Source organism: Amia ocellicauda, chromosome 8 (genome assembly GCF_036373705.1).
Source record: "Amia ocellicauda isolate fAmiCal2 chromosome 8, fAmiCal2.hap1, whole genome shotgun sequence".
Classification (NCBI taxonomy): Eukaryota; Metazoa; Chordata; class Actinopteri; order Amiiformes; family Amiidae; genus Amia; species Amia ocellicauda.
Window position 1 is genome coordinate 32,863,582 of NC_089857.1, and position 25,512 is coordinate 32,889,093.

A 25,512-nucleotide genomic window follows, 5' to 3' on the forward strand; every position below is an offset into this window, starting at 1 on the left:
GTGACACCCAGAATTTGTAAATGTGCGATTTAGTCCTTTTGCATTTTGTTGGGTTCTTTCTGCTGGGAATGAGTAAAGTACCATGGATGTTATAACTGGTCATATTAGATTTTTTAACACCTGGTTTGAGAGGTGGTTTCTGTTTCTCAGATGGTTAGGGATTGTTTGTCCGTTCACTTCTAATATTACATTACAATTTACACTTGTTTACAATATTTGTTTAACTGCAAGCACTTATTGATTTTTTTGTTGTTGTGTTGATGGAGCACAGTGATGAAAGGCTGTAGATGGAGACCGAGGTTATTGCATAGTTAGCCCACCTTTGTCTAGCTCTGTATGTGTGTACAACAGTTCTGATTTTAAAAGTTGGTTTTCAGTAGAAACCTGTTCTCCCATAGCCGGCATTCCCTGTATTTTGTGTAGATATAGGTGTAGGCTATAGAGATGCATGTATTTGAAGTCAAACTATTTAAAAACATTTGAATCTGCTGGTAAAAAGGGCTGCTGACATCTGCTAACTTCTCCCATCACAGTATCAAACCCATCTATACATATTCTTTGCTTTTTGCCTGGCATTATCTTTCTAGGGATACAATCCCCCAGAATCTGTTCTTGCTGGTTGCACTCTGCACTCTTGTTTCACTGTGTCAATATGATTGTATAATCTTTTAAAACAGATTGAAGTTGGGTGATTGGGGAGCCTCTCGCATAAACCTGTAAGTGCTTTATTGCAGTCTGACTGTGTTTAGGGGCATAGTATCCAAAACCTTAAACTTCTAAGGCATGTTTCTGGGAGCTGTTTAGGAAGCCATTAAGAACCAGTTTACAAACCAGAGGAGGCCATTCAACACATCGTGCTTGTTTGGTGTCCATTAATAACAGAGTGATCCAAGGATCCTATCCAGTCTATTTTTAAATGTTCACAAATTTTCAGTTTTAACCACATCGCTGGGGAGTTTGTTCCAGATTGTGACAACTCTGTGTGAAGAAGTGTCTCCTGTTTTCCATTTTGAATGCCTTGAAGCCCAATTTCCATTTTTGTCCCCGGGTCCGTGTCCCTGCTGATCTGGAAAAGCTCCTCTGGTTTGATGTGGTCGATGCCTTTCATGATTTTGATGACTTGAATCAAGTCCCCACGTAGTCTGCTCTGTTCCAGGGTGAAAAGGTTCAGTTCCCTCAGTCTCTCAGTAGGACATTCCCTTCAGACCTGGAATAAGTCTGGTTGCTCTCATCTGAAGTGCCTCTAGAGCAGCGATATCTTTCTTGAAGTGTGGAGCCCAGAACTGTACACAGTATCCAGATGAGCTCTAACTAGTGCATTGTACAGTCTGAACATTACTGCCCTTGTTCTCAATTCAACACTTTTGACAATATACCCTAACATTCTGTTTGCCATTTTTATTGCTTCCCCACAGTTTGGCTGGAGAAAGACCTAGGAGTCTATGTGGACTCCACACTTTCTCATGCGTTACTTCATCTAGTTCTGTTCCTCCCATAGTGTAATTATAGTGGACATTTTTGTTACCTGCATGTATTACCTTGCACTTGTCCACATTGAATTTCATCTGCCAGGTGTCGGCCCACAACTGAATATTATTGCTGATATTTGTATCTGTTGAGCCACCTATTTTAGTATCATCTGCATTGATCATTAATATAGATTAGTAACAGCAAAGGCCCTAATACTATTCCCTGTGGAACTCCACTAACAACCTCACTCCAGTTAGAAGCGACTACTCTAATCGACACCCTCCGTTTCCTAGACATCAACCAGTTCATAATCCATCTACTTACATTACCCTGAATGCCTACAGCTTCCAATTTGAGGATCAGTCTTTGGTGTGGAACCTTATACTTAGATTTTCAAAAAGCTTTTGATATCATATGCTTTCATATGATCTAAAACTGCAGTTGCATGTTCAAAAAATTATAATAAATTAGTAAGACATGATCTGCCTCGTCTAAACCCATGTTGACCATCTCCAAGAATATGGGTTTCATTAAGATGCTCCTCTATTTTCTGTCTAATCATTTTTTCCAACATTTTACAAGTGATGCAGGTGAGACTGATTGGTATGTAATTTCCTGGCTCAGTTTTGTCCCCTTTCTTGTGGATTGGTATGACATTTGCCGTCTTCCAGTCAGTTGGCACATCCCCTGTCCAAGTGTCATTTGGAATATTTGAGTTAGTGGCCTATAAATTTCCCTCTTTTCTTTAAGTAGTGTTGTAAATATCCCATCTGGTCCAGGTGATTTGTTTAATTTTAATTCTGCTAATCCCTTTAGTACTGCCTCCTCATTTATCCTGATCTCTCTTAGGGTTTGACTGGACTGGTTGTTAACCTGTGGCATGTTTTCTATATTTTCTTTTGTAAAAATCTCTGTGAAATACTAGTTTAGAACATTTGCCACATCTTGTTCATTTTCCAAGATACTTCCATTTTTGCCCTTTAGCTGTTTCACTTCCTCCTTCACCTAAGTCTTGAACTTTTTCAGCTTCCACTTTCTGCCTCAGGCATTTATGGTTTGTATAGTTACCAATTTATCGGTATTGACTCACTTTTTCCTAGTTACACTCTCAGAAGCATAGCTATAGATAAACACACAGATATTGTATGGATCTATAGTAACTCCCACATTACTCTTCCTCTGCCCACTTTCAGGCTCACAGGTGATTGCCTCCCCCATTAATTGTCTTGTCCCAGATTTTCAAATGGCTCTCGTGTTGATCTCATACGCTTCAGGTTCGGAAAGCTGTATGTAGCCTTCTGACTGAAAGGCCAATATATACTCTGACAAGGAGAATTAGTTTAATGTGAATAGCATATTGAATTTCTACAATAAAAACCATGTCCACTCTTATAATTTCATGATTGATCAGTTTATTAATCGACACATACCATTTGGTAATGCAAAGTTTTACTTGTGATTCCAATGAGAATTAAAAACTTTTTCCACCATGTTTAATTCCAGTGCAGATGGATGCATCCATATATAGGTACATACACCAATCAATACAGGACAGATTTATGTGAACTATAGAAGGACATGTAGGGGGCGGGGATAGATAGATTATACATATATATATTAGTGGAAATACTGGTGGTACCTTCTAATCTAGGGGAACAAATGCTACAATAGTAAAACATGCATTTATTCCTTAATTTTCATACCTTCCTTATATTCCAGCAATGCTTAGCAATTTGATTTCTGGAATTGTATTAAATCTTTCAATTGAATTTAATTATTTCTACTTTCAAATAATATGCTAGCATGAAATCATAATTATAAATGTAGAAAACTTGCCCTGACTTGCTACTATCCACACAATATGCACTTTGCTCTGTTCCATCTCTCATCTTCAGGATACATTTAGAAACTCAAACACACATGAACATTGTTGCAGTATTTTTCTAGTTAAAGATTATTTCAACAGATAAACAGGGCTGTAAGCAGAATACTTTAGTTAACTGAGAGATATAAAATAAATGGTTAATCATTATAAGAAAAGTTAGGAGAAAGTTGGTATTGTTATAAGCAGTCTTCTCAAATATGTAACTAAATACATAAACTACACCACTTTAATCTTTTAAGAAAAATCAGTGCTCAGACTGTTTATGGGTAAACCTCACTTGAAGTGAGTTCCAGCGATCCATCAGACACTGTCTGTTATGGGCTGGCTTTAGGATCTGATGCACAATTCACTTCATGCCCATGTTTGTTTCAAGTGGGTTTAATGGCAACATCTGTCAGGTATTCACTTATTATTCGCTCTCCTACTGTTTTCATTGCACACTGTGAGGTCATAGAAATGCAAATGCAATAAACAACATTAGCCACTTCATCAGTTTTTGGTCAGTGGGGTGTGTAGCTTAAGTGTTGTAAAACAGTGCATGTAAGCAAACTGGTACTATGGTGCAATGTCACTCCTTTGTCAACCTGTTTGACAAAAGGGCAGATAATGTAGGTTTGCAAGTAATTAGAATTTAAATGTTGATCACACTTGCTTCTGAAGTGATCTTCTTTGCTTGCTTTAAAGCAGATGTTTTAAGTTACAATAAATACTTTACCATTCATGTTATATGCCCTCAAGGGCGCGTGATGTATAGTCTTGAAACTCTCACGGTAGTGTTGACTTACGTTGAAACAGCAATTATTCAAATCACTGTTCACATCCCAGCAGCAACACAATCACATGGGAATGTCCCTACCTGTAAGAATACACATGGCATTGTAATGCGAGAAGGTATGGGTGTAAGCTCCCCTGTGGTACAATTTTTTGAATGCAGAGCCTTTAACCTTATTCTGGTCATTTGTGTAATATAATTGCGAATGTAACCTTCCCTAGATTAGCTACACCACATAAACACTTCAGGGAAGTTGTGCATGTAACAGTTCACTAAAAACTTCTCAAATATTTTCACAATACCTTTACAAGGAGAGAGAGGTCTATAAAAGGTTTGTAGGACTGCACTGTTTTTAATGAGTAGCACCACTAAATCCTAGAACAATGATGCTTCCGTCCTCATATCCTTCATTCTATTGTACATCATGACTGCATATAAAGCAGTTTTTACACTTTGGTGTGACATAAATTAGGGCTTGTAAGCTCTGTTAGTCTCCTGTATTTAAAGAAAATCCTTTGAATTCAGTATATAATCAGTTAAATGTTTCTGAACTGAAAAAGTAAAAAAAAATCCAATCAAGTCGTGAACATGAGTATCTTAATTTGCAGCAGGTGCAGTGTAAAATCATCACATTGTTACAAGGGCTTAATGATTATCTAATTGTTTTAATGTGCAATGTTCCACATTATTAGTCAACAGTGCGAGTTCACTGGAGCAGAAACTGCATTATGCCTGCATCGGCTATTGAGGATAAATGAGGTGTCAGGATCTCCCTGTGCCTTTCTCAGACAAGCTTCCCTCAATTCAAAAAAGTATTGCTCCCCACGGGCCACCTGGCAAGGCAGCTTAGGAAACGTATCTGAATAATAGGTATTATTTCCACATTAGGGAATTCAGTTCATGCATTACATTCAGAACTTTTTTTTTTGTCATCAATTTTATGTGTGGCACAGATTCCTGTTTTCTTTTCCCCACGTCTCTTTAATTTGTGTTTCCTGAAGGCTTGCCTCAAGAGTTAGCTTAAAAAAAAAAAAATCACTGCTCTCTGAATGTATGTATAACAGTAACTATCTACTATTATACCTTTTGATTTCAGTTTTGATCTATTGTGTTAGTTAACGGAAAAAATGACCATGCGTAGCAGTTTTACAAAAATACATTATAAAGCTTTATACTATAGTATACCTATTCACTTTGTCATCAAAAGTAATTGATGTTGCTCTGATACTTAACACTGATGGGGGAAGTTGTAAAACTGTAGCAAAAATGAAGCCAATAGGAATGGAAGCGTCCTAGGCATAAAGGACATCGTATTTATAGAATCATGAACAATCATGCAATATGACATGGAGCAGATAAGGCAGATAGTTAATTTTTTAAAAAAATCTATTCTATATTTAGCCTTATAAATCTCCAATCAGGAAACATGGACTGTGATTTAATTTTACTCATAATCAGAAATTCAAGAATACTGCCGTTTCTGACTGGATTAGACATAGTGCAGGGTGTAGACTTTGACACGGTTGGGTGTCTGAACCCCTATGACCTGCCTGAAGCAATTAATATGGAGGTGTTTGAAACAGTGATGACAGTGTGAAACTACCTTTTAAGCAATCATTCCATGGCAGCATATGATTTGGTGTGAAATGCATAGATCACAAGTGAGCTGTGTTTGAGGCTTTACCACAAGATAAATATCCACACTGTCAGTGACATAGCACTGCACACTGCAGGAAAACATGATTCCATTTATTCAACTTGCTTCACAAAGAAACCATATATAGACACGACTCATTTGTGCTTGACTGTTTTATTGTATTTAAAGCTGTAAAGGAAAATTGTAAAGAGTTTGGTCATACCCTTAATCTTGAAGGTCATTCATTTTTCTTTTTATATACAATACGTACTTAAAGGTGCACCTCTTCAATACAATGTAGGTATTCTTTATAAGGTTGTTTCCCTTCATTATCTGATCTTGGTGCCAACAAATTAATTGTTCTTTATGTATAATCATGCGCCCAGATCATTATTTTAAGATAACGTTTGTCGGGAAAAGTGTATTTTTTTTAACCACTTTTTAGCTTTGCTTTACTTTCAAACGTGCATTACATCTACATCTTAATATTGTAGCTATGTGTTTTTTGCCTCTCGTAAACCTTTGACATTTGTTTTAGACTGTGGCATCACCTGGATTATGTGTGAGTGGATTATTCAAGTGCTGTAAATAAAACGGTTAATGTGAAATACTGTCTATACTGGAGAGATGTGCCTCGGGCATCAACCAGTTGTAAAGGTTATGCTGTGAGTTACTTTAGATTAAATTTCATTGGGGTCTTGTCCGTTTTCTTGCAAGAGCACCCCTGGCACTTTCTTCAGCTTGACTGACCATGAATGAAAGACAGCTTAGTATTCGGCTGCAAGGCCCCGTCCCTGAAGTAGGCAGGAGCTGACAGAAGGAAACTTGAAGTGCTTGTGCTTGATGTGTTGTGGTTTTTTTATTTTCATTTTATTTCACTCCACAGGAGGGAACATCCATCCCTCTTTAAAAACGGTAGAAAAACTTGCTTCTTTCGCTCTGTGTCTCTTGTAATCCTTAATTTCCCAAGATGGGTCTTTCAGTTGTAGTCAGGAAATGTTGATCACACAGTGTTGAAAACATGCTGTACCTTTCTCAGTTTTTTTTTAAACTGATAGGGAAAATTTACCTCATGAATTCACTGCTCCACTAAAGCAAAATGGCAACCACACTAAAAACACAGGGTAAGCGTATTCTAGCACTCTGATTTTCTCTTTTGTTTTGAGCAATTTTCTTTTCTAAATGAGGGTTTAGCAAAGCCTTGTGAAAAGGTTTTTTCACACAACTTATTCAGCATTGTTCATAGCATTTAACACATCATTGAACAAATTGCCCCCTTGGATATGCTAATCCTGTGCTTAAAAGAACTCATTGTAACATGTTTTAATACTTTAGCCGGAGGGGAGATGGGAATCTAAGGCGCGTTAAATTGTCATGTGACCTGAAAAACATCAAAATTGCTTGTATTTTGCGGGTCAGTGGTTTATTTTGTGAGATCTTTTAAATAATTTACCCTGTTTGGCTTGACGTGAAAACATTGCAAGAGACAGCCCTTTTTATCCCCCAACCCCCCACACTTGCTTGTTTATTAATGTCTGTGGATATTGATGCACCTTTCATTGTCAAACATTTTAAAATGGGTTTTACATAATGATTTGATGCTAATCCCTGAAGAAATAATTCATGCCAAGTCTTTGAACAATAAATCTCATTCCATTATATAACACTCCTTCTCAACTGATGATACAATGAATGTCCTGACAAGTTGTTTTTTCTTTTGGGGATTAGTACCATTTATGCTGATTTGTGAACGGTTTATGTGAGAAAATATTAAAATGCGCTACCCCTTGGCAGAGCCCAGGCAATCTAGTTTGTATGTTACCTCTAAGGAACCTAGTAAAATAGCAGGAAATTGGGAGAAAAGGCTTTGCTTTGGTTCTGTAAATCCTGGAAACATAATTTCTCCTCACCTTTCTAATGAGGATTATTGTATGCGGTTTTATATTGTTAAAAGTCAGCTCATAATTAAATCTGCTCAATTGTAGTTTATAGAAAAGCGATATTTGCAGATTGAAGGCTTGCATTTATATGCTAATATTGTAATAAACAATGCTTACATGTAGAAAATTACTAAGCTATGCAATGCATGTTCATGTATTTTTCTGAGGATACTGTCATTCCCTGAGTACATTGATTGTTGAATAGAAGACAAGTGAATGGTGACTGATGGTGGACTTTGAACCCTGTTGGCTACACAGTGAACAACACAGACACCCTGTTTAAAATTCATGGTGTGCTGTCAGTGTTTTTCTTTGAAGTTTTTGATGATGGGCTGAATTATAGGGGAATGAAAGGCTGTGCCTGGTGATTGGCTGAATTATAGAGGAATGAAAAGAAATGTTGGTATCACATTTCCATGAAAAATGTTGTCTTGAAAAAATGGGGATCCTGTACAAATTGTTTTCAAACATCCCTGACCTTTATGTTTCTGCTTTTTTCTGCTCTAGAGTAACTCCTTGCTAGTTTCGGAGAGTCTGCGAAATTCAGACAAACGTCGAAATGGACCCGAATTTTCTAATGATATGAAGAAAAGGAAAGTTGATGATAAGGATTCCAGCCATTATGTAAGTTTTAAAGGATATACATACTTTCATTTCTTCACCTGTTACCAAATCTGATTGTTATAATACATAATTCTCATTGATTTATAAGATGTAGTCCGATGTAGTTTAAAATGTACTAAAATGTTGATGCATTTGGATAGCAACGCTTTATAACAAACATTTCTTGCAGCTGTATTATCTAATTCTCCTAGAATGTGGTAAAAACTCATATCGGTATCCCCGATATTAAAATGCATATTGTTAGTGTTTGCTTTAGAATCTTATTTTATTTGGAGAGAGATCTGTGATTTTTGAAAATAGGTTAGTTTGATATGTATGTTATAATCAATAAACAAAATATATTAACTGAAAAGGATCTTTGGTTTTAATGTTAAGCAGTAACAAATTGGCAAGTGTAAGTCTTTCTGGGCGTTGTGTGCATAACAATTGCCTCTGTTTACAGGACAGCGATGGAGACAAAAGTGATGACAACTTGGTAGTTGATGTTTCCAATGAGGTTTGTTGCTGTTTTAGAGGACTCTTTTCCCACCTCGGAACTTTGCTTAAGGCTGTTCTGTACTTCCTCCGCAGTCGATCCCTGCTGGGACACTTGAGTTTGATATTTAAACAACATTTGCTGCCAGCTCCTGGTTAGCAGCCAGTGTTTGCTACTGGCAGCAAACATGGTGTGTTAATTTACTGTAACACCTGCCCTTTCAGAGCAAAGACATTTGCCCTGAACCAGAGGAAAGTGACCTCTGAGATAGGGGGCATCAGGATGGATTCCTGTAAAATCTCTTGTATCTTTCTCAGTCCGGCTGCTGGAACACAAATGTGAACTTTTGACCTGTCAGTGCTAAAGCAACCGTAAAGCTACCCTACTGTCTGTTTTGTTGTTCTTACATTGCTTTAGTAGAAACATTTTTTTCATTAAAAACGCATGGATGCTTGGATAATTTCAGTAAACGATATACTTTATTAACCCTTTAGATTAATATTATAACAATTGTTTGACTCGTTTATCTCATAATTTGGTTTAGCAAATGCCAAAATGTAGCAAGAACATGTGTATATAAATAATAATCTACTGGTCTTGAAGAAATGTGAATAGGATACTACCTTTCATCTTTGGAATTAAATCTTTAAATCCTAAATTATATCCTAACAAAATGTTTGTTGTGTAGTTTTGGAAGTTAATTAGCAGGTTCTCGGAGCATGCATGTTTTGTTTTTTTCTTTCCTGTTAAAGGCAGATGTTTTCTTTTAGAATAGATGAGGGTTGCTGGGAAATTGATTGCTGGTTATATGTACCATAACTAATCCGAACACTGATTAAATTGACAGCATGAGCACTTCACTGCTTCGCCGTAGATGAACCTTCCCTCTTAAAATCATACACATTCTTGGTTCCACAGGGCATGAATCTGTATATTTTATCTAGACAGTATTTCAAATGTTTAATCAAGGTTAGAATTTAATATTTAGAGTTGATTAAAGACTGAATTGGGTCTCTATAAATAAAAAACACACAAGAAAAACACACATGCAAGTAGTTGGCTTGACAACAAAATTAATAACATGCATCCTGTTGTAAAAGCAATTTTAAATGTATGTTCTAGAAATTCAAGATCATTTTTGTTTCAGGCGAACGTGAATTTGTGTCAGATTTTCTTTGTTTAGGGATTTCCCCTCCCTGTGTGTACGTGTGCACCTGCGCATGTGGGTTTAATGTAACCTGAGACGTCCTCCTTCTAGGACCCAGCTTCACCACGAGGCACTCCTGCTCACTCCCCTCGGGAGAACGGTGTGGACAAGACGCGCCTGCTGAAGAAAGACGCCTCCAGCAGCCCGGCCTCCACCGCCTCCTCGGGCAGCTCCTCCTCCCTCAAGTCCAAAGAGATGAGCATGGTGAGTAGAGACACCACCATCGGCTTCCTGCTGTAAATGCAGAGAACAGCAGTGGCATCTAGGGGGCTTGGAAATTATCTTGCTTGGTCATTTTTCTTTTCTTTTTTTATAAACAGTTCACATGTATCCTGTTTGAAAGGCACCCTGGTGGTAGTCTCCATTTAGAATGTGAAAATGTCCATTCCCATTAATCCCAGGCCTTCAAAACTGATTGTTTTTATTTTGCTTTTTTAATTTTGTTTGGCTGTTTTCCTGAAAATCATTCAAAAATAAAATAAACCAGGACAAATCTATACTGTACAGAAATTGCAGGTGATAAAAGCTGGCAAAGGCCAGTGAATTAACCTGCTTTGCTTTGCCTTAGACTCCTTCATGGAAGGTCATTTAATGTGCTTAGTGAGCCCTTCATGTCTGCCTGAAATAGTATACACTGTAAAACTCCTGCTTCATAAGCCTACTGGAGAGTTGTTGTAGAAAGAGGAAAGTGTCCTTAGGCTTACCAGACACCACAGGGGAAAAAGGCACCGTGTAGATCTATTCGAGAGACCCTGTGGATTGACTTGGTTGTTCCTGAGCAGGGGAACACACTGCAATACAATGGTCTGGTAGCGAGGCTAAATAGCCCTGTCGTGGGGTGGGGGGTGTGAGCAAATAAATACAGCCAGTTTTAAACCTTTTCCATTAGAAATACAAGGCCATATTGTCAATGCTGATGACATGGATGTTGCATGCAAATTTGAAAGCAAGTTATTTTTACTTATTTGACTTATTTACACATGTGTAGTTGCATATAAAGCATCCAACCTGAAAATCATAATGTTAATAATGTTAATACAACACACTGAAATACTCTATGTATTCATAATATTCTCAAAAATGTACTCTTATTGTACATTTAACACAGGAGATTTAACATGGTATTCAAAAGAAATGCATTCCTATTTATTAACCTTTGATTCATTGTTATATTACGTATATTAAGTTAATCACGTGAATACACAACACACTTAAGTCAAACATTTGAAAGCCATGCATTAAAATATGCTCTTGTAAATCTATTCAGCCTAGTCCCTAATTTTCCCCTTTTGAAAATTGCACTGATGCCTATCCCATAAAGAGCACATTTAAGCTCTCTAATTTGAAATGGGTAATTATGTTCTTGTTTCCTTTAGTAAACATTATAACAGAGGAAGTCCCCCCCTCTTTCCTCCACTCCCTCTAGACTTGGTTAATGCTATTAGCAATGTGTGGATTTATGAAGTTTGGCTTCATTTACAGAACCTTGTGCCCAACAGCCAGGCTGCTGATGTGATAAATTGTGTAATATGGGTTGGATTAAAAACACTCTTAATTTGTTTAATGATGGCAGCACGAGAAGGCCAGCACGCCGGTGTTGAAATCCAGTACACCGACTCCTCGTGGAGAAATGCCAATTCCAGGCACCAGTGCCACCCCAGGACTGCGGCCCAGTCTTGCCAAGCCTCCTTCCATGGAACTGGCCAACCAATCTGGTAAGTGAAGTGGTTCGTTCTCTATAGATGGTACACAGATGGGTTAAACACTGACACTTTCAGTTTGAACATTCATCGTTCCTCTGGTGAAGTGCAGTGCTGTTTGCCAGCCCTCTTCTTGTCATACACCTCCAGTTGAGAATATGAATTATCACCCTTCTACACAGAGGGTGTTAATGGTCAGCACTCACAGCGTCAGGCTCCTCTCATTAAAGCCATGCCGATGAAGGTGTGACTCACCTGAACACCACATTTCTTTCTATAAGTCTCGGTGGTTAACATGCTTTTCACTGAACATGATCACAGAATGGTGCAGTGATTTGTTTATTTATCCCCACCACCACCTCCTCCCTTTTATTCCTAGAAATATCATGGATCATCATGACATTTTGTGGAGGCTTTAGTTTTTGAAGTATGGTGTTGAGTCACTATGAAACATTGTAATTCTGGATTGGCATCTTCAATTCTGACATTAATCCTCAAATGACTTTTCCTCAAAGGCTTTAGGACCAGATGTCCGTAATGTTGATTTACTTAACTTAGGACATAAATGTTCTCATTCTTATCTGACAATCCCACTAACAACCAATTTTGTTCAGGCTAAACATTAAAGAATGAAGAACACCTTGCAACGCCTTTTACGAACACTGCACATAAGACGCATTTCATATCTGCGCCTCAGCCGACTCCATTGATGTAGTTTTGAGAACTTTAGGAACCCACAGAGAGCTTTATATCAAAACCCTACCGTCTGTTGAAACGTGTGTCATGGGAGGATAGTGTGTACTTTGTATGTATGTGCAGCTAAACATTTCCTGCATAAAGTGCACACTCCAGCTGCTGCTGTGGTTGGGCTTCCAGTGGCAGTGGAGATTAAAAATGTATCACCAGTGAATAAATGAAGCTCAGTAACCTGGCCTCTAGCCTTAAATCACTTGGGTGGTAACTGTCAGTCCTATATGTTAATCCTCAAATTGATTTCTGAATCATCTCATGCATGAATCCCCTTCTTTCAATCATTAAAGCAAGAAAGTGTATTGTGTATTCAGTGCAGTGCCTCTCCTGCAACAACGTGGTTGTGTTTATAAATCTGTGCTCACAACTTAAAACAGGTGGATGCATTTAAGTCAAAATTTAGCATCCACTTTTATTTCAATGATATCTGTAAGGGAACCTGAGGTGAACCTGAGCTCACCGGTGTGCCTTGAAGAGTAAATAAATGTCACTTATTTAGAGTGTGCCACTTCAGATAAGAAAAAAAATCAAAACACTTTTGTATATTTACCAAGTGTATTTCAAACTGCTTTTTTTTTTTTTTTTTTTTTTAATATATATTTTTGAAAGCGAAAAACACAGCAGACATTTCCAACATTTGGTTAATACAGAGGCCCCAAAGCCTTTATACTTCCTATTATAATCTGCTACTGTTTTATTCTGAATTCAGCACAGTTGGAAGCAGGCATTTCTCATAACAAGTCTCAGTCCAGGCAGTCTCCTGAATTTTGCAGCTTTGATTCTTGAGCCTTTCAAGGCTATCCAATGTTACCTTTCTAGTTTATTCTGCATTACTGTATTATATATACATAACTATATTCAAAACAAATATGCATTTTAACTTCCTAAAAATAAGAATCTGACCACATAGAACAGCATTGATCATGTCCCAAAGGCAACTGTTTAGCAAACACAAGTGTTTGGTTTTGAAGTCTAATACTTTGTTGATCCACTTTTTGCCTTAATTACAGCACAGCAGTGATCTGGCATTGATTTAATTAGCTGTTTTGTATGATTCATTCTTAATTCACGGAACCAAAAATGTATGATCTGTGCTGCTCCCCAGGCAGGCTAGACATCCTGAATCATCCTGAAGGGTGCAGCTCGCACTCCCCAAGCTTTTGTTTTTTCCTATGATGTTAATATTTTCACTGGAGTTCACTCTTCCATTTACAAGTGCAATGGTATGAAAGGCATCCCCATTTCTTGTGACCAGCAGGGAATTTCACAGTGGACACTGACTGGACAGTCGGGGTGAAGTCCTTCCTCCTCTTATTGAACCCTACTGGGACCATCCAAGCCATGGAGGTTAAATTCAGACCGAAAATCACTGTTGCTGCTCTGCGTTCCAGTTGACATGGTCTTTAGCGCACTACCATAGAGCCCAGTGCACATGGGAGCCAGTAAAGGTGTCTGCCATGACTGCCCTGCTGCAAGCTCTGCATTCAATAACTGTCCTCTAAGAGTTGCAGCTTTCACTGCAGTCACTCTTGTGTTGTTTTCAAATCTGTAGAGGAAGGGAATGATTTTGCAAACTTATTCTATATAAAACGCTATCTTAGGATGCATTTAACAACCACCGTTCATGTCTGGTCTTCTGGGGTACTGTCTTGGTTTCTCACACTATCAATAAGTGGACCACAGATGATCATTTATAAAGCACCTGATTTTATATTATAATATAATAATGGGTGGCACTCATTAGATTTATCATCCTTGCACTCACTGGCCTTTTATGTTCTCATTTGGAAACAGTATAATAACAAATTAAAATATTGGCATAGCATGATGCAATTTTGTAACACCACTTTGAAATACTTATTTCTGTATAGCCTTCATATTTGTAGTATTCTTATTTTATGATTAGATGATTATCATAATATAAATTACTAAATCTTTTGTAGTTGCTGGTCTGAGGACTCCGTTGGCAGTGCCAGGCCCCTATCCTGGCCCATTCGGTATGGTGCCCCATGCTGGGATGAATGGGGAACTGACAAGCCCAGGGGCTGCCTACGCAAGTCTCCACAACATGTCACCCCAGATGAGCGCCGCTGCAGCTGCTGCTGCTGTTGTAGCCTATGGACGCCCTCCCATGGTAAAGATTGTTATATATAAAACCAAACTTACAAAAATGCAGTATAGATACATTTGTCCCAAGGTTGTTTAGGAAAACTAATTTTCTAAAATTGTTATAAATATCTGCAATTTCAGAACCATTTATTATATAATTAAAGGGAAAATAGTTACTTTTTGAATGACTTGTCTTATACTGCAGAGATGTGTACTCTTGATGTATAGTTAAATGCATCTAGTCCCAGTCGCTCAGTACAGTACAGTGTACACTGATAAGGATGATTGAGTTGACTTGCTTAGCTTTACTAAACTGTTTTCAAAAGGACGGGACAGTCCGTCAGATCTCTGTTGTTTGGGATCACCCATATATGTTGTTCTGTTTTTTGTAAAACAGCTGTTACAAATTTATACAACTAAACACGTTTTTCAAGCTTCAGTTGACAGCTTTGTGTCATATAATATGCAAAGATCCGTGTATGGAATTTAGCAGGGTGAGGCTTATCTAGATGTAGTGCATTACATTTTGCCAGAAGTGATTTAAAAATGTTTAATATGCTACTAAAGCTGTAGCTAACTTTTACGGATTAGACCCATAGGATCTTAAACTGTATCAAAAACTTTGAAACAAAAACGAGCCCTGTATTACAATATAATCATAATACCTTGAGCAGTGCTTTGGTATTTCAATTGGAAATGTTGTTGAAGTTGGCCGTTGCTTCTCTGCAATTCCTACAAGTACAATGATTTAGTTGTTTTCTATAAAGAAATCCTTGTTGTGTTTTGAGCTCTTGTTAAGCTTTCAGTAGTAAGTAGTTTGGATTTGACTACAGCACCTACTCACCATCTTATGAATTCTTTAACAATGGCATAACCACAGAAGTACCACACACGGTGAAGAATGAATATACTTTTAAGGTTCTTTATTTGTAAATATAATGTAATACTTCTTGGATTCAGGGAGTATTCATTATTCAACACTATCCACATATTATTGTAACATGGCAACTTTCAGCATTCTTTGTATTTTAACCATTGGATTTCTTCCAGTGAACTACTTTTAGTCTAAAAATATAAATTCAAAACATAAGAATTAAAAATCCCTTAAGACCTATTAAAAAAAACATATATTAACTGTTATGTTGACCACATTACGCATTTATTTTAAATGTAATGGTTCTTTTTTCTTACTCGATTAAGCAGGTCTATGGAATATTTACATATGAATGTTCATAATTTGTAAAGTAAGGGATTTGATCTTAAAATGCTTCTAAATAGTGTCAGTTTAATCTCATTGGAGTCTTAGTCTTCTCCTCAAATTGTATGGTTAATCTATGCATACCATATTGGCCTGCTTTCTTGGTTTATATATATATATATATATATATATATATATATAATATATAATTTTGTTTTTTGTTTACACTAGGTCGGGTTTGACCCCCATCCTCCCATGCGAGTACCTGGAATGCCTCACAATCTGGCAGGAATCCCTGGAGGAAAACCGTAAATAACCTTCATTATCACAAAACAAACACTGGCTTTATTTTTAGATCTCTGTTTAGACAAGATTTTTCAATAGGGTTTAATGAAGGTCAACACTGTAAAGCACCTGTCATTGCAAGCTTTCCTGGAATAATAAGATCGTTAATACATCATCTCATGTGATAGGATTTTGTGCAGGATATCTATTTTAAATGTGAATTGAGCGATCCAAATACTAGCAAAGTGTGTGTAATGTATGTAGATTCACATCTGTAAATAGAAAGGCTTCAGTTTGTGTTAAAGATCCAACTTACTTGAAAGTTGATTCTCTGCAGTGCTAGAGCCATTAATTGTTGGTAGACTTAAAATATTTTGTCCCCCCATCTCTTTGAAGTTTACTCTATATGCAAGCTTGCCTTTAGTGGGTTTACATTTCGACAGTTATCCAGTGATTCGTTGTAAAATTAACGCATTGATTTAACTATGTTCGTGTGTAGTTGACTCGTTATAATATGTAACTAATACTATGAAAATTTTGGGAAACTATCCTATGACAAGATTGGCTGCTATGACCATGATAGCTGACCGCTTTCACCACCTGTTTCCTCAGAGCCTACTCATTTCACGTCACTGCTGATGGCCAGATGCAGCCCGTCCCCTTCCCTCAAGACGCTCTGATTGGCCCAGGAATCCCGCGGCACGCCCGCCAGATCAACACTCTGAGTCACGGAGAGGTGGTGTGCGCTGTTACCATCAGCAACCCCACCAGACACGTGTACACTGGCGGCAAGGGCTGTGTGAAGGTCTGGGACATCAGCCAGCCAGGCAACAAGAGCCCAGTGTCTCAGCTGGACTGTTTGGTGAGTGAATGAGACCTTCTGTTCTGGGGCAGTCACTCCATGAAGACTTTACCAGGAAACCGCAATCGCAGCCTGGGTGGTTCAGCACATCATTCACACACAAAAAAATAGTACAAAGTTCCATTTATTTTGTTCGATAACACAAATGACTGTCTTCTGAGCCAGTCTCCTTCTCTGCTGCATCTTTATATGTGGCTATGTTAGTAAGACAAATACACTGGCATTGTACAAATCCGTGGTTTGCTCTTTAGGGTTGAGATTAAACTGGCACCTGGCAACATCTGGCATTTAATAAATACTGCTAAAGCTATCAGTCTAGCAAAATCTCTGTGGTTTCCTTGTTTCAATGGCTTTCTACAACTTTTTGCCTTTGAATGTCATTTATTTATTTATATATATATATATATATATATATATATATATATATATATATATATATATATAATTACAGGTGGTCCTTATCCTCAGTCTATTTGCTGTGTGGTGTTGTAAAATACACTTCTACTTCTGTTATCTTAATTAATTGTGGCACTCTGTGCTTGTATTTATGTAGGCAAGTACAGCCATACATGAAGGCACATGTTGTAAAGATGACGTAGGTGGAAATTTTCAGAACAATACTCTTGGGATGGAGCAGAATCTGCTGCTTAGAAACAGCACTATTCAGTGTGTTGAGAGCTTCCCTTGAAGTACCTGCTTTTTAAAGCCAGGTTCCAGATAGCTAGGAACAATTGACCTGCCTCAGCAAGTTAAGGGCAAGCACAATAGCACACAGACTGTTTATTTAAGAAGTCTAATTAAGTGCTGTGCTTTGTTTCACAGCCAAATTGTATCTCTGCTTTATTTTTATATATATATATATATATATATATATATATATATATATATATATATATATATATATATATATATATATATATATATATATATATAATATTGCTTATTTTTGTCTCTGTTTTCTGAAATGATAATGGAAGTTGTATAGTTTCCAACTGGAAAAGGTCCTGTGGGAATTTAAACACTAGACTTGTTCCTGATAGATTAATGTAATTCTTACTATTCCCTTCTTTATACATTTTTTCTGTGTGAAACTACAGAACAGAGACAACTACATCCGTTCCTGTAAACTGTTGCCGGACGGCTGCACTCTGATTGTCGGTGGGGAGGCCAGCACTTTATCCATCTGGGATCTAGCGGCTCCCACCCCACGCATTAAGGCAGAGCTCACGTCCTCGGCTCCTGCCTGCTACGCTCTGGCCATTAGCCCCGACTCCAAGGTCTGCTTCTCGTGCTGCAGCGATGGGAACATCGCGGTCTGGGACCTGCACAACCAGACTCTGGTCAGGTGAGGTTACCATCTCTGACTATGAGCCAGCACACTTAAGTCTTCATTTTCAGTGTACATCCTGCTTCAGGGTATAATATTCAAAGCAACAAGCAAGTTCAAAACTCAGTAAAACGGGCACTGCTGAGAACACAGGAAAAAGATGCCACCAGAAACATGGCAATGATTTCTTTAAGCGTGGAGATCAAAATGCAGTTCATAAGGAGACTACTGAAGAACCTCACTGTGTTAAAATTAGCACAGTGTTCATTAAACATGCAACAAAAGTTATCTCTATTGTTTTTAGGTAGAACTAAAATAAGTGTGCTGCAAGTGACTCACCTCCTGTCTTTTTTCTTTATTTTATCTTGAAGATGAGAAATCATGAATGTCTTATTTAAAAAAAAAAAAAAGGAAAGGACAGTAAATAATATGCACTTTGGTGCTGGTAAACAGGATTACACTAATTTTAGGAATTTGGGTTTCCAGACTACTAACCCAGATATCTGTACTTTAAGTGTATCTTTTCATGTAAAATGTAACGCACGTGAGCGGGTAGCACTGCTTGCAGACAACCTTCTAAAACTAAGAATACCTGATTAACAATCACCTTATTGTTGTTTTCAATAAATGTAGATTTTTTTCCCCATTTAAATCCACAAAAATACTACCGTATGTACCACATTAATCAACATCTAATCAACAAGTAATCTTGACTTTATGCAGTGCTCTTCGTTTCTCCATTGAAAGATGAGTTAATTTCAACAGCTCATAATTTATAACCTGCTGAACAGTGAATCTTCTAATTTATTTTTAACAATCTGGAAGTCTCAACACAAGGATTAGCAAATTAAATTGTTAATTATTTAAAAATGAAATGATTGGTCTCCAGTGAAATATTACGCTCAAGTAGCACATTGTCTGATGAGCCATGTGTCTGAGACATGCCCAGTTAAGAGTCCCAACTGTAATGAGTTGCCAATCTCAGCTGGAGACCTACAGGAGCGCAAAATTGGCATCCTGCTTCCAGGCACTAGGGAGAGAAAATCATGAGGTTGACTTGCCTCATCGTGTCATTACTGAGCTGGAGCTTCACGAGGACATGGAGACTGGTTGGATTCTGCAGAGTTCACCAGAGCTCAAAAGCATTGCAATATCCGTTCATTAGTATGGATGGCTTGAAATAGGAAAGGATGTGGCAGCGAGATTGGATGTTATTCATGCTTTGCTCATGCGTAGGTTAAAATACCGAGATTGAAAGCTGGCTTTATAAATTGAGGTGAAACAAGTGGTGGAGACGAGGAGTGGGTGGCACATACTAAAGAGTGTGTGCGTGTATATATACATCACCATCAGCCCATATTGATCCACTGCTGGATGAAGGCCTCCCCAAGATGTTCCCCACGCTTTGTTCTACAGCTTCTCTTTTCCATGTCACGCCTGCAAAGTGTATGATTTAATCTAACCATCTTCTATGTGGTTGTCTTCTAGGTCTTTTTCCATCTTTTGGCATCCATTCAATAGCTTCCTTTGTCTTTCCATGCTCCTTTCTGTCGTCTGCTGTTTTTCATTTTTTCATTTTGACCAGGTTTCACAGCCACAAGTGAGCACTGCTAGTATGCATTGATCAAAAAAATGTTTACTTCAGTCAAGTGGTTATATTTTCATTGTAACAGTGCTGTTTCTTCCAACTGAACTCCATCCCATTTTTACTACTTTGATTCCTTTCTTAATATCTCCATCTATGCTTATTTGTTGTCCAAGGTAGACATAACTTTTGACTTTGAATATCTGTTGATCTACTTCAATTTTCTTAGATTTGGGAAAGCCGTTAAGCATGACTCTTGTTTTGCTCAAGTTCATTTTCTCTCCAGTTTTCTTGACAGCATCTGAGAGTTCTTGAAATTGAAGCTGCTGGTCTTCAGTTATGTTTGCAAATATATATAGTCACACTGTGGGTGTTGAGCATAGTGCCTGGCTCAATATATTAACAGGTGCACTCAAATGCAGGGATATGGTGAAAGGAAGAAAATGTATTATATACAGTGCAAAACAAAACCCTACCTCGTCTTGAGCCTAACTAAACTGTGTTCTTTGGATGATGCGCTGTGTTGGGTTTGCACCAAACTTAACGCTTTTGCATTTTGGCCAAAAAGTAAGTCAGACCACAAAACATTTTGCCACATGGCTACAGGATCTACTGAGGTTTTTAGATTTTTTGTTTTGTTTTCCTACTTCAAACAGGATTCAAGGTGGGCTTTCTTGAGTAATGGCTTCCTTCTTGCCACCTTCCTTGATTTGTAGAGTCCTTGGGATATTGTTGTCACATGCACACTTTGACCAGTCTTGGCTAAAAAATCCTGTAGTTCTTGCAAAGGTACAGGTAAATATATATTTACCTGTACATATAAATAAATATCATTGTTTTAGACTACTTACTATGTGAAGATGAGCATCCTCTCTGTGATTTGATCAGATATTTAGGTCTTAATAGCCTTTATCTGTACAAACCACAACTTTGAAACAAATTCCTATTTGTTATTGAGACACTTTATTTTGCCAGCTGCATCCTGGTTTGCTTTCTTTCCACCTGGGAAATGTTTACATAATATAAGCACACTTCATATTACACCAGAATTTGTTTATTCTATTGCTTCACCAGACATTGAGAGAAGAAGGGGGAAAAAAATGATGCGTTTATACTGGATCCAAAACTAATAACATTACTGTGTTTACTTTCTGCTTGATCAGGAAATCTTTATTCAACTCTTATTTATTTTATCAGGCAATTCCAGGGCCACACGGATGGAGCCAGCTGTATTGATATTTCCAATGACGGCACCAAGCTGTGGACGGGAGGCCTGGACAACACAGTGAGGTCCTGGGACCTGAGAGAAGGCAGGCAGCTCCAGCAGCATGACTTCACTTCACAGGTGAGCTGGCCGACCAAGGCACTTGATCAGTATTTAAATGAACATTTAAACTACATTTGAGGTAGAAAGACTGAAATGTTAAATCTCTTCCACCTGAACTCCAATGTGTTTAAAAACAATAACGTTGTTAATCCTGTATTGAATATGTTGATGAAATAAGATTTTTCTTCATTATCTAAATCAAGTGATGGTAACTGATTGGTTGGTTTTTCAGACATGGAAGGCATTCCCCCTAATTGTGACCTTTAACTGATAATGGTTACATTTGGTCCCACTCTGATTTTCTGTGTATCTTATGGTACAGATCTACAGTCTGTGCTTTCTTATAATGCAAACTCCTGGGTTTATTCTAAAGTTGTATACAATGATGCCGTGGCATCCCCTGCTACAATTGAACTCATGTCCTTCCAGATCTTTTCCCTTGGTTACTGTCCCACTGGAGAGTGGTTGGCCGTGGGAATGGAGAGCAGCAATGTTGAAGTCCTTCATGTGAACAAACCAGACAAATACCAGCTACACCTCCACGAGAGCTGTGTGCTCTCCTTACAGTTTGCCTACTGTGGTAAGAAACTAAGTATTGCATACTATTTCTATATTGCTTTCTAAGATGAAGGCCTAGACCAAATCAAATCGTTGTCCTACCCAAGAATCACAAATTACAAACTTGTTTCCAGTTGTGGTTTAATTACTAAAGGGACTAGCAGAATTAAAAACAATCTAATCACCTGGGCCAGATGGTATATTTCCAACAGTACTTAAAGAAATTAGGGAAATACATTTTTAGGCCTCTCTCTAAATGTAGGAGTCAATGTGGACTCCTTCCTCGCTTTCTCCATCCAAACAATGTGGGGAAGCAATAAAAAAGGCAAACAGAATGTTAGGGTATATTGTCAAAAGTGTAGAATTGAGAACAAGGGCAGTAATGTTCAGACTGTACAATGCACTAGTTAGAGCTCATCTAGATACTGTGCAGTTCTGGGCTCCACACTTCAAGAAAGATATCGCTGCTCTAGAGGCAGTTCAGAGGAGAGCAACCAGACTTATTCCAGGTCTGAAGGGAATGTCCTACTGAGAGACTGAGGGAACTGAACCTTTTCACCCTGGAACAGCGGAGACTACGTGGGGACTTGATCCAAGTCTTAAATCATGAAAGGCATTGTCCACATCAAACCGGAGGAGCTTTTCCAGATCAGCAGGGACACACGCACCCGGGGACACATGGAAATTGGGCTTCAAGGCATTCAAGATGGAAAACAGGAGACACTTCTTCACACACAGAGTTGTCACGATCTGAACAAACTCCCCAGCGATGTGGTTGACACTGAAAGTTTGGGAACGTTTAAAAATAGACTGGATAGGATCCTTGGATCACTTAGTTATTAATGGACATGAAACGAGTGCAATGGGTTGAATGGCCTCCTCTTGTTTGTAAACTTTGTTCTTATTTATTTTTGAGGCCACTTTCTACTACTGATAAATAAAAATGTGATATGGTACAAGTTTGTTCACAGGTACACTGGCATTGAAAGCTGGCAAATTGCAGGCATTAAGCCACTCACAGAGAAAGCAGGCAATTAATGCTGTAGCCATGGGAACGAGACGCTACAGAAGCTTGTGGATTCACAAGGAGACACGGACCAATATATTGTAAAAGTTAAATTTTCTCAGTTTCCTTCTATTGTGTTTTCTGGACTATTGGTTCAAACCAGGGCGGTGGTTTGGTTCGTACTCATTACCAAGAACAAATAGTCACGAGAGAAAGCAAACGATGCATCAATTTTGGGTGCATATTCGCGCTATGACCAGTTCATCAGGTTGTGTTTTTGTGGTGTGGTCACTGGACCCCGTGATCACAGATCATTTTAACCAGTGAATGTGTTGAAACGTGTGAATTGGGTTATAGTTTTAGCTGGTGGTTTATTCTGACACATGCTGTTGTTTTGATAGGTAAGTGGTTTGTGAGCACTGGGAAAGACAATCTTCTAAATGCCTGGCGGACACCCTATGGAGCCAGCATATTCCAGGTATGGTTAAATCTTACTTTAGCTTCATATATTAAGATTTTAATTTAATTACTTATTTGTCAGTATAAAATATGCTATACGTTTTCTGACATGATAACATTTGAAAGCAGCATTTATGCACAACATATAGCCAGGTTTGACTTGGCTGGATATTGGCAAAACAAGTCAAGTACATTGCTTTGATAATGCAGTTAAGCCTTCCTTATGTAACCCGCTTCATCAGACACAAAATCAATGATATTATACTGAAAATACTTTAAAGTGGCCAGCTCACAATATTAGCTGAAAAATCTGTGCAGTAGATCTCACATGTACTACATTTTCTGATTGAGCTACATCCAATTTTGTGTAAGAGCTGTCAGTTGGTTTGGGGAAACATTAAAGACCTATTTTGTCAGTTAATAACTCTGCTCTTTTCTTTACTCCTAGTCCAAGGAATCCTCTTCCGTGCTCAGCTGTGACATCTCTGTGGATGATAAATATATTGTCACAGGCTCTGGGGACAAGAAGGCCACAGTTTATGAAGTTATCTACTGAATACCAAAGGCTTTTTTGTACCATATACACCCTAACTGGGCCAAAGCCAGGATGCTCCTGAAAACCCGTGAGATTCTTGGAGTGTTAACGGCTTACTAACTGGCGATTACAGTCCAGAGCCCTGTTCCTTGACCACATTGACATTCCACCCGAGTGCCTGGAGTGACAGGTGAACAGAAAGGACTACAGGAGCTTCTGAGGAGTGCTGGAGGAAACGGAGATCAGGACTTTGTTTTCTAAACCCTGGGTCTTCAGCAGAATGTTGTACACCTTTGTGACCTCAACCCTCTGTACTGCTTGAGTGTGTGGCATTGCCTCGTTCAACAACCATTCAGTCTTCTAATTGTAGAACAGTGGTGTCTCAAATGAACTTGTTCCCTTTTCTTTTCTTTTTCTTTCTTTCTTTTGACATCTTGTGATATGTTTTTGTATTTTTGTTGAAGGTCAAGTATTTGTACAAATTGTAAATATTTGGTTTGTTACAGTAAAGGCTTTAGTAACAGAAATGTTTGGTATGTCTTTTTATATAAAATAACATAGCAAGGATAACACTGTCTAAATGCTATCTAATATAATTTGATGGATTCATCTACACAATAAATGTTTTTTTTTTCCCTAACAAAATTAAGCCTCTACTCATTTTGAGACTTGCATTTGCATGTTTTTGCTGATGTAGTTAATTACAGTGATCCACAGAGGATTTTGTTCTGTAAGATAAGTAACTAAAATATATTGCCCTCTCATGATGGTTTTTAATTCAATTAAAATATATTTTGATTTTGTATATTACACATTTTACTTAAATATAGTGACTAGCAAAGACAAACTTCTTGTTAATGGAGTACAGTCAATTATACAGTTAGGTCCATAAATATTTGGACAGTGACAACTGTCATCATTTTGGCTCTGTACACCAACACACTGGATTTGAGGTTAGTTACATCCAAATTGGGTGAATGGTGTAGGAATTACACCCATTTTTATATGTGGTCCCTGCAATTTTAGGGGCTCAAAAGTATCTGGACAAACTAACATCATAGTGTGAGTTTCAATACCTGGTTGCAATTCCTTTGCAGTCAATGACTACCTGAAGTCTGGAACCCATAGACATCACCAGATGCTGGGTTTCTTCCCTGGTGATGCTCTGCCAGGCCTGCACTAGCTAGCGACAGGAGTCATGTGGTAAGCAAAGTCTACCTGAAGCACTATTACATTATCCTGGTGGCTCTATTGCACCGCCTCCACACACACTCCGTGAAAAGTCAAAGACTGACCCTTTGATCTGCAGACCTTATACTGTAGAGGAATCTTTACTAGGTGAAGAACACAAGTCGCTAGTTCTGATCAACCATAATGTCTGAAACTGTAAGGTCTAGCATATCTTTGCCGAGTTTGCATGTCTATGGATTTCTCCGCTATAGTTCCACTCTCCAAACCAGCATAACAAAAAAGTATATATCTTTAATATCTAAAGGAGCTGAATTTGAATTGCAGGAAATTCTTAAATGTTTGGACAGGTAAAGTGGAATGATCATTGCATCAAAAAAAAATCTTTTCTAAAAATTCATAAAATGAACCCTATAATGATGTGAACATATAACCAGCAGCAGCCTATGGAAGCAATAATATGAAGTGTGGATATACAAACCCACCCTTATTATTCAGTATGTATTTTCTTAAAAAAATAAAAATAAAAAAAATAGGGTTGACTGTAGGAAAATAATTTGACTAGAAACAGCACAGCTGGTTGTGCCCACTAGAGGCTGTGTCATTAGTACACC

At 38.0% G+C, this 25,512-nt stretch overlaps 1 protein-coding gene across 3 annotated transcripts in view; it reads left to right on the plus strand.

The window, feature by feature from the left end:
- Window positions 1–24,237, plus strand: part of LOC136754887 (transducin-like enhancer protein 1) — a 45,309-nt gene extending 21,072 nt beyond the window's left edge. For all 3 annotated transcript variants that reach the window (XM_066711098.1, XM_066711097.1, XM_066711099.1), the window contains exons 9-20: window positions 8,211–8,327; window positions 8,770–8,823; window positions 10,061–10,213; window positions 11,583–11,724; window positions 14,403–14,593; window positions 15,998–16,074; window positions 16,664–16,913; window positions 18,011–18,258; window positions 21,023–21,170; window positions 21,582–21,732; window positions 23,118–23,194; window positions 23,624–24,237. In XM_066711098.1, coding sequence (XP_066567195.1) covers window positions 8,211–8,327; window positions 8,770–8,823; window positions 10,061–10,213; window positions 11,583–11,724; window positions 14,403–14,593; window positions 15,998–16,074; window positions 16,664–16,913; window positions 18,011–18,258; window positions 21,023–21,170; window positions 21,582–21,732; window positions 23,118–23,194; window positions 23,624–23,731 — 1,716 coding nt within the window. In that variant the 3' untranslated portion in view covers window positions 23,732–24,237. The remainder of the gene's footprint in view (window positions 1–8,210; window positions 8,328–8,769; window positions 8,824–10,060; window positions 10,214–11,582; window positions 11,725–14,402; window positions 14,594–15,997; window positions 16,075–16,663; window positions 16,914–18,010; window positions 18,259–21,022; window positions 21,171–21,581; window positions 21,733–23,117; window positions 23,195–23,623) is intronic.
- Window positions 24,238–25,512: the final 1,275 nt, after the last annotated feature.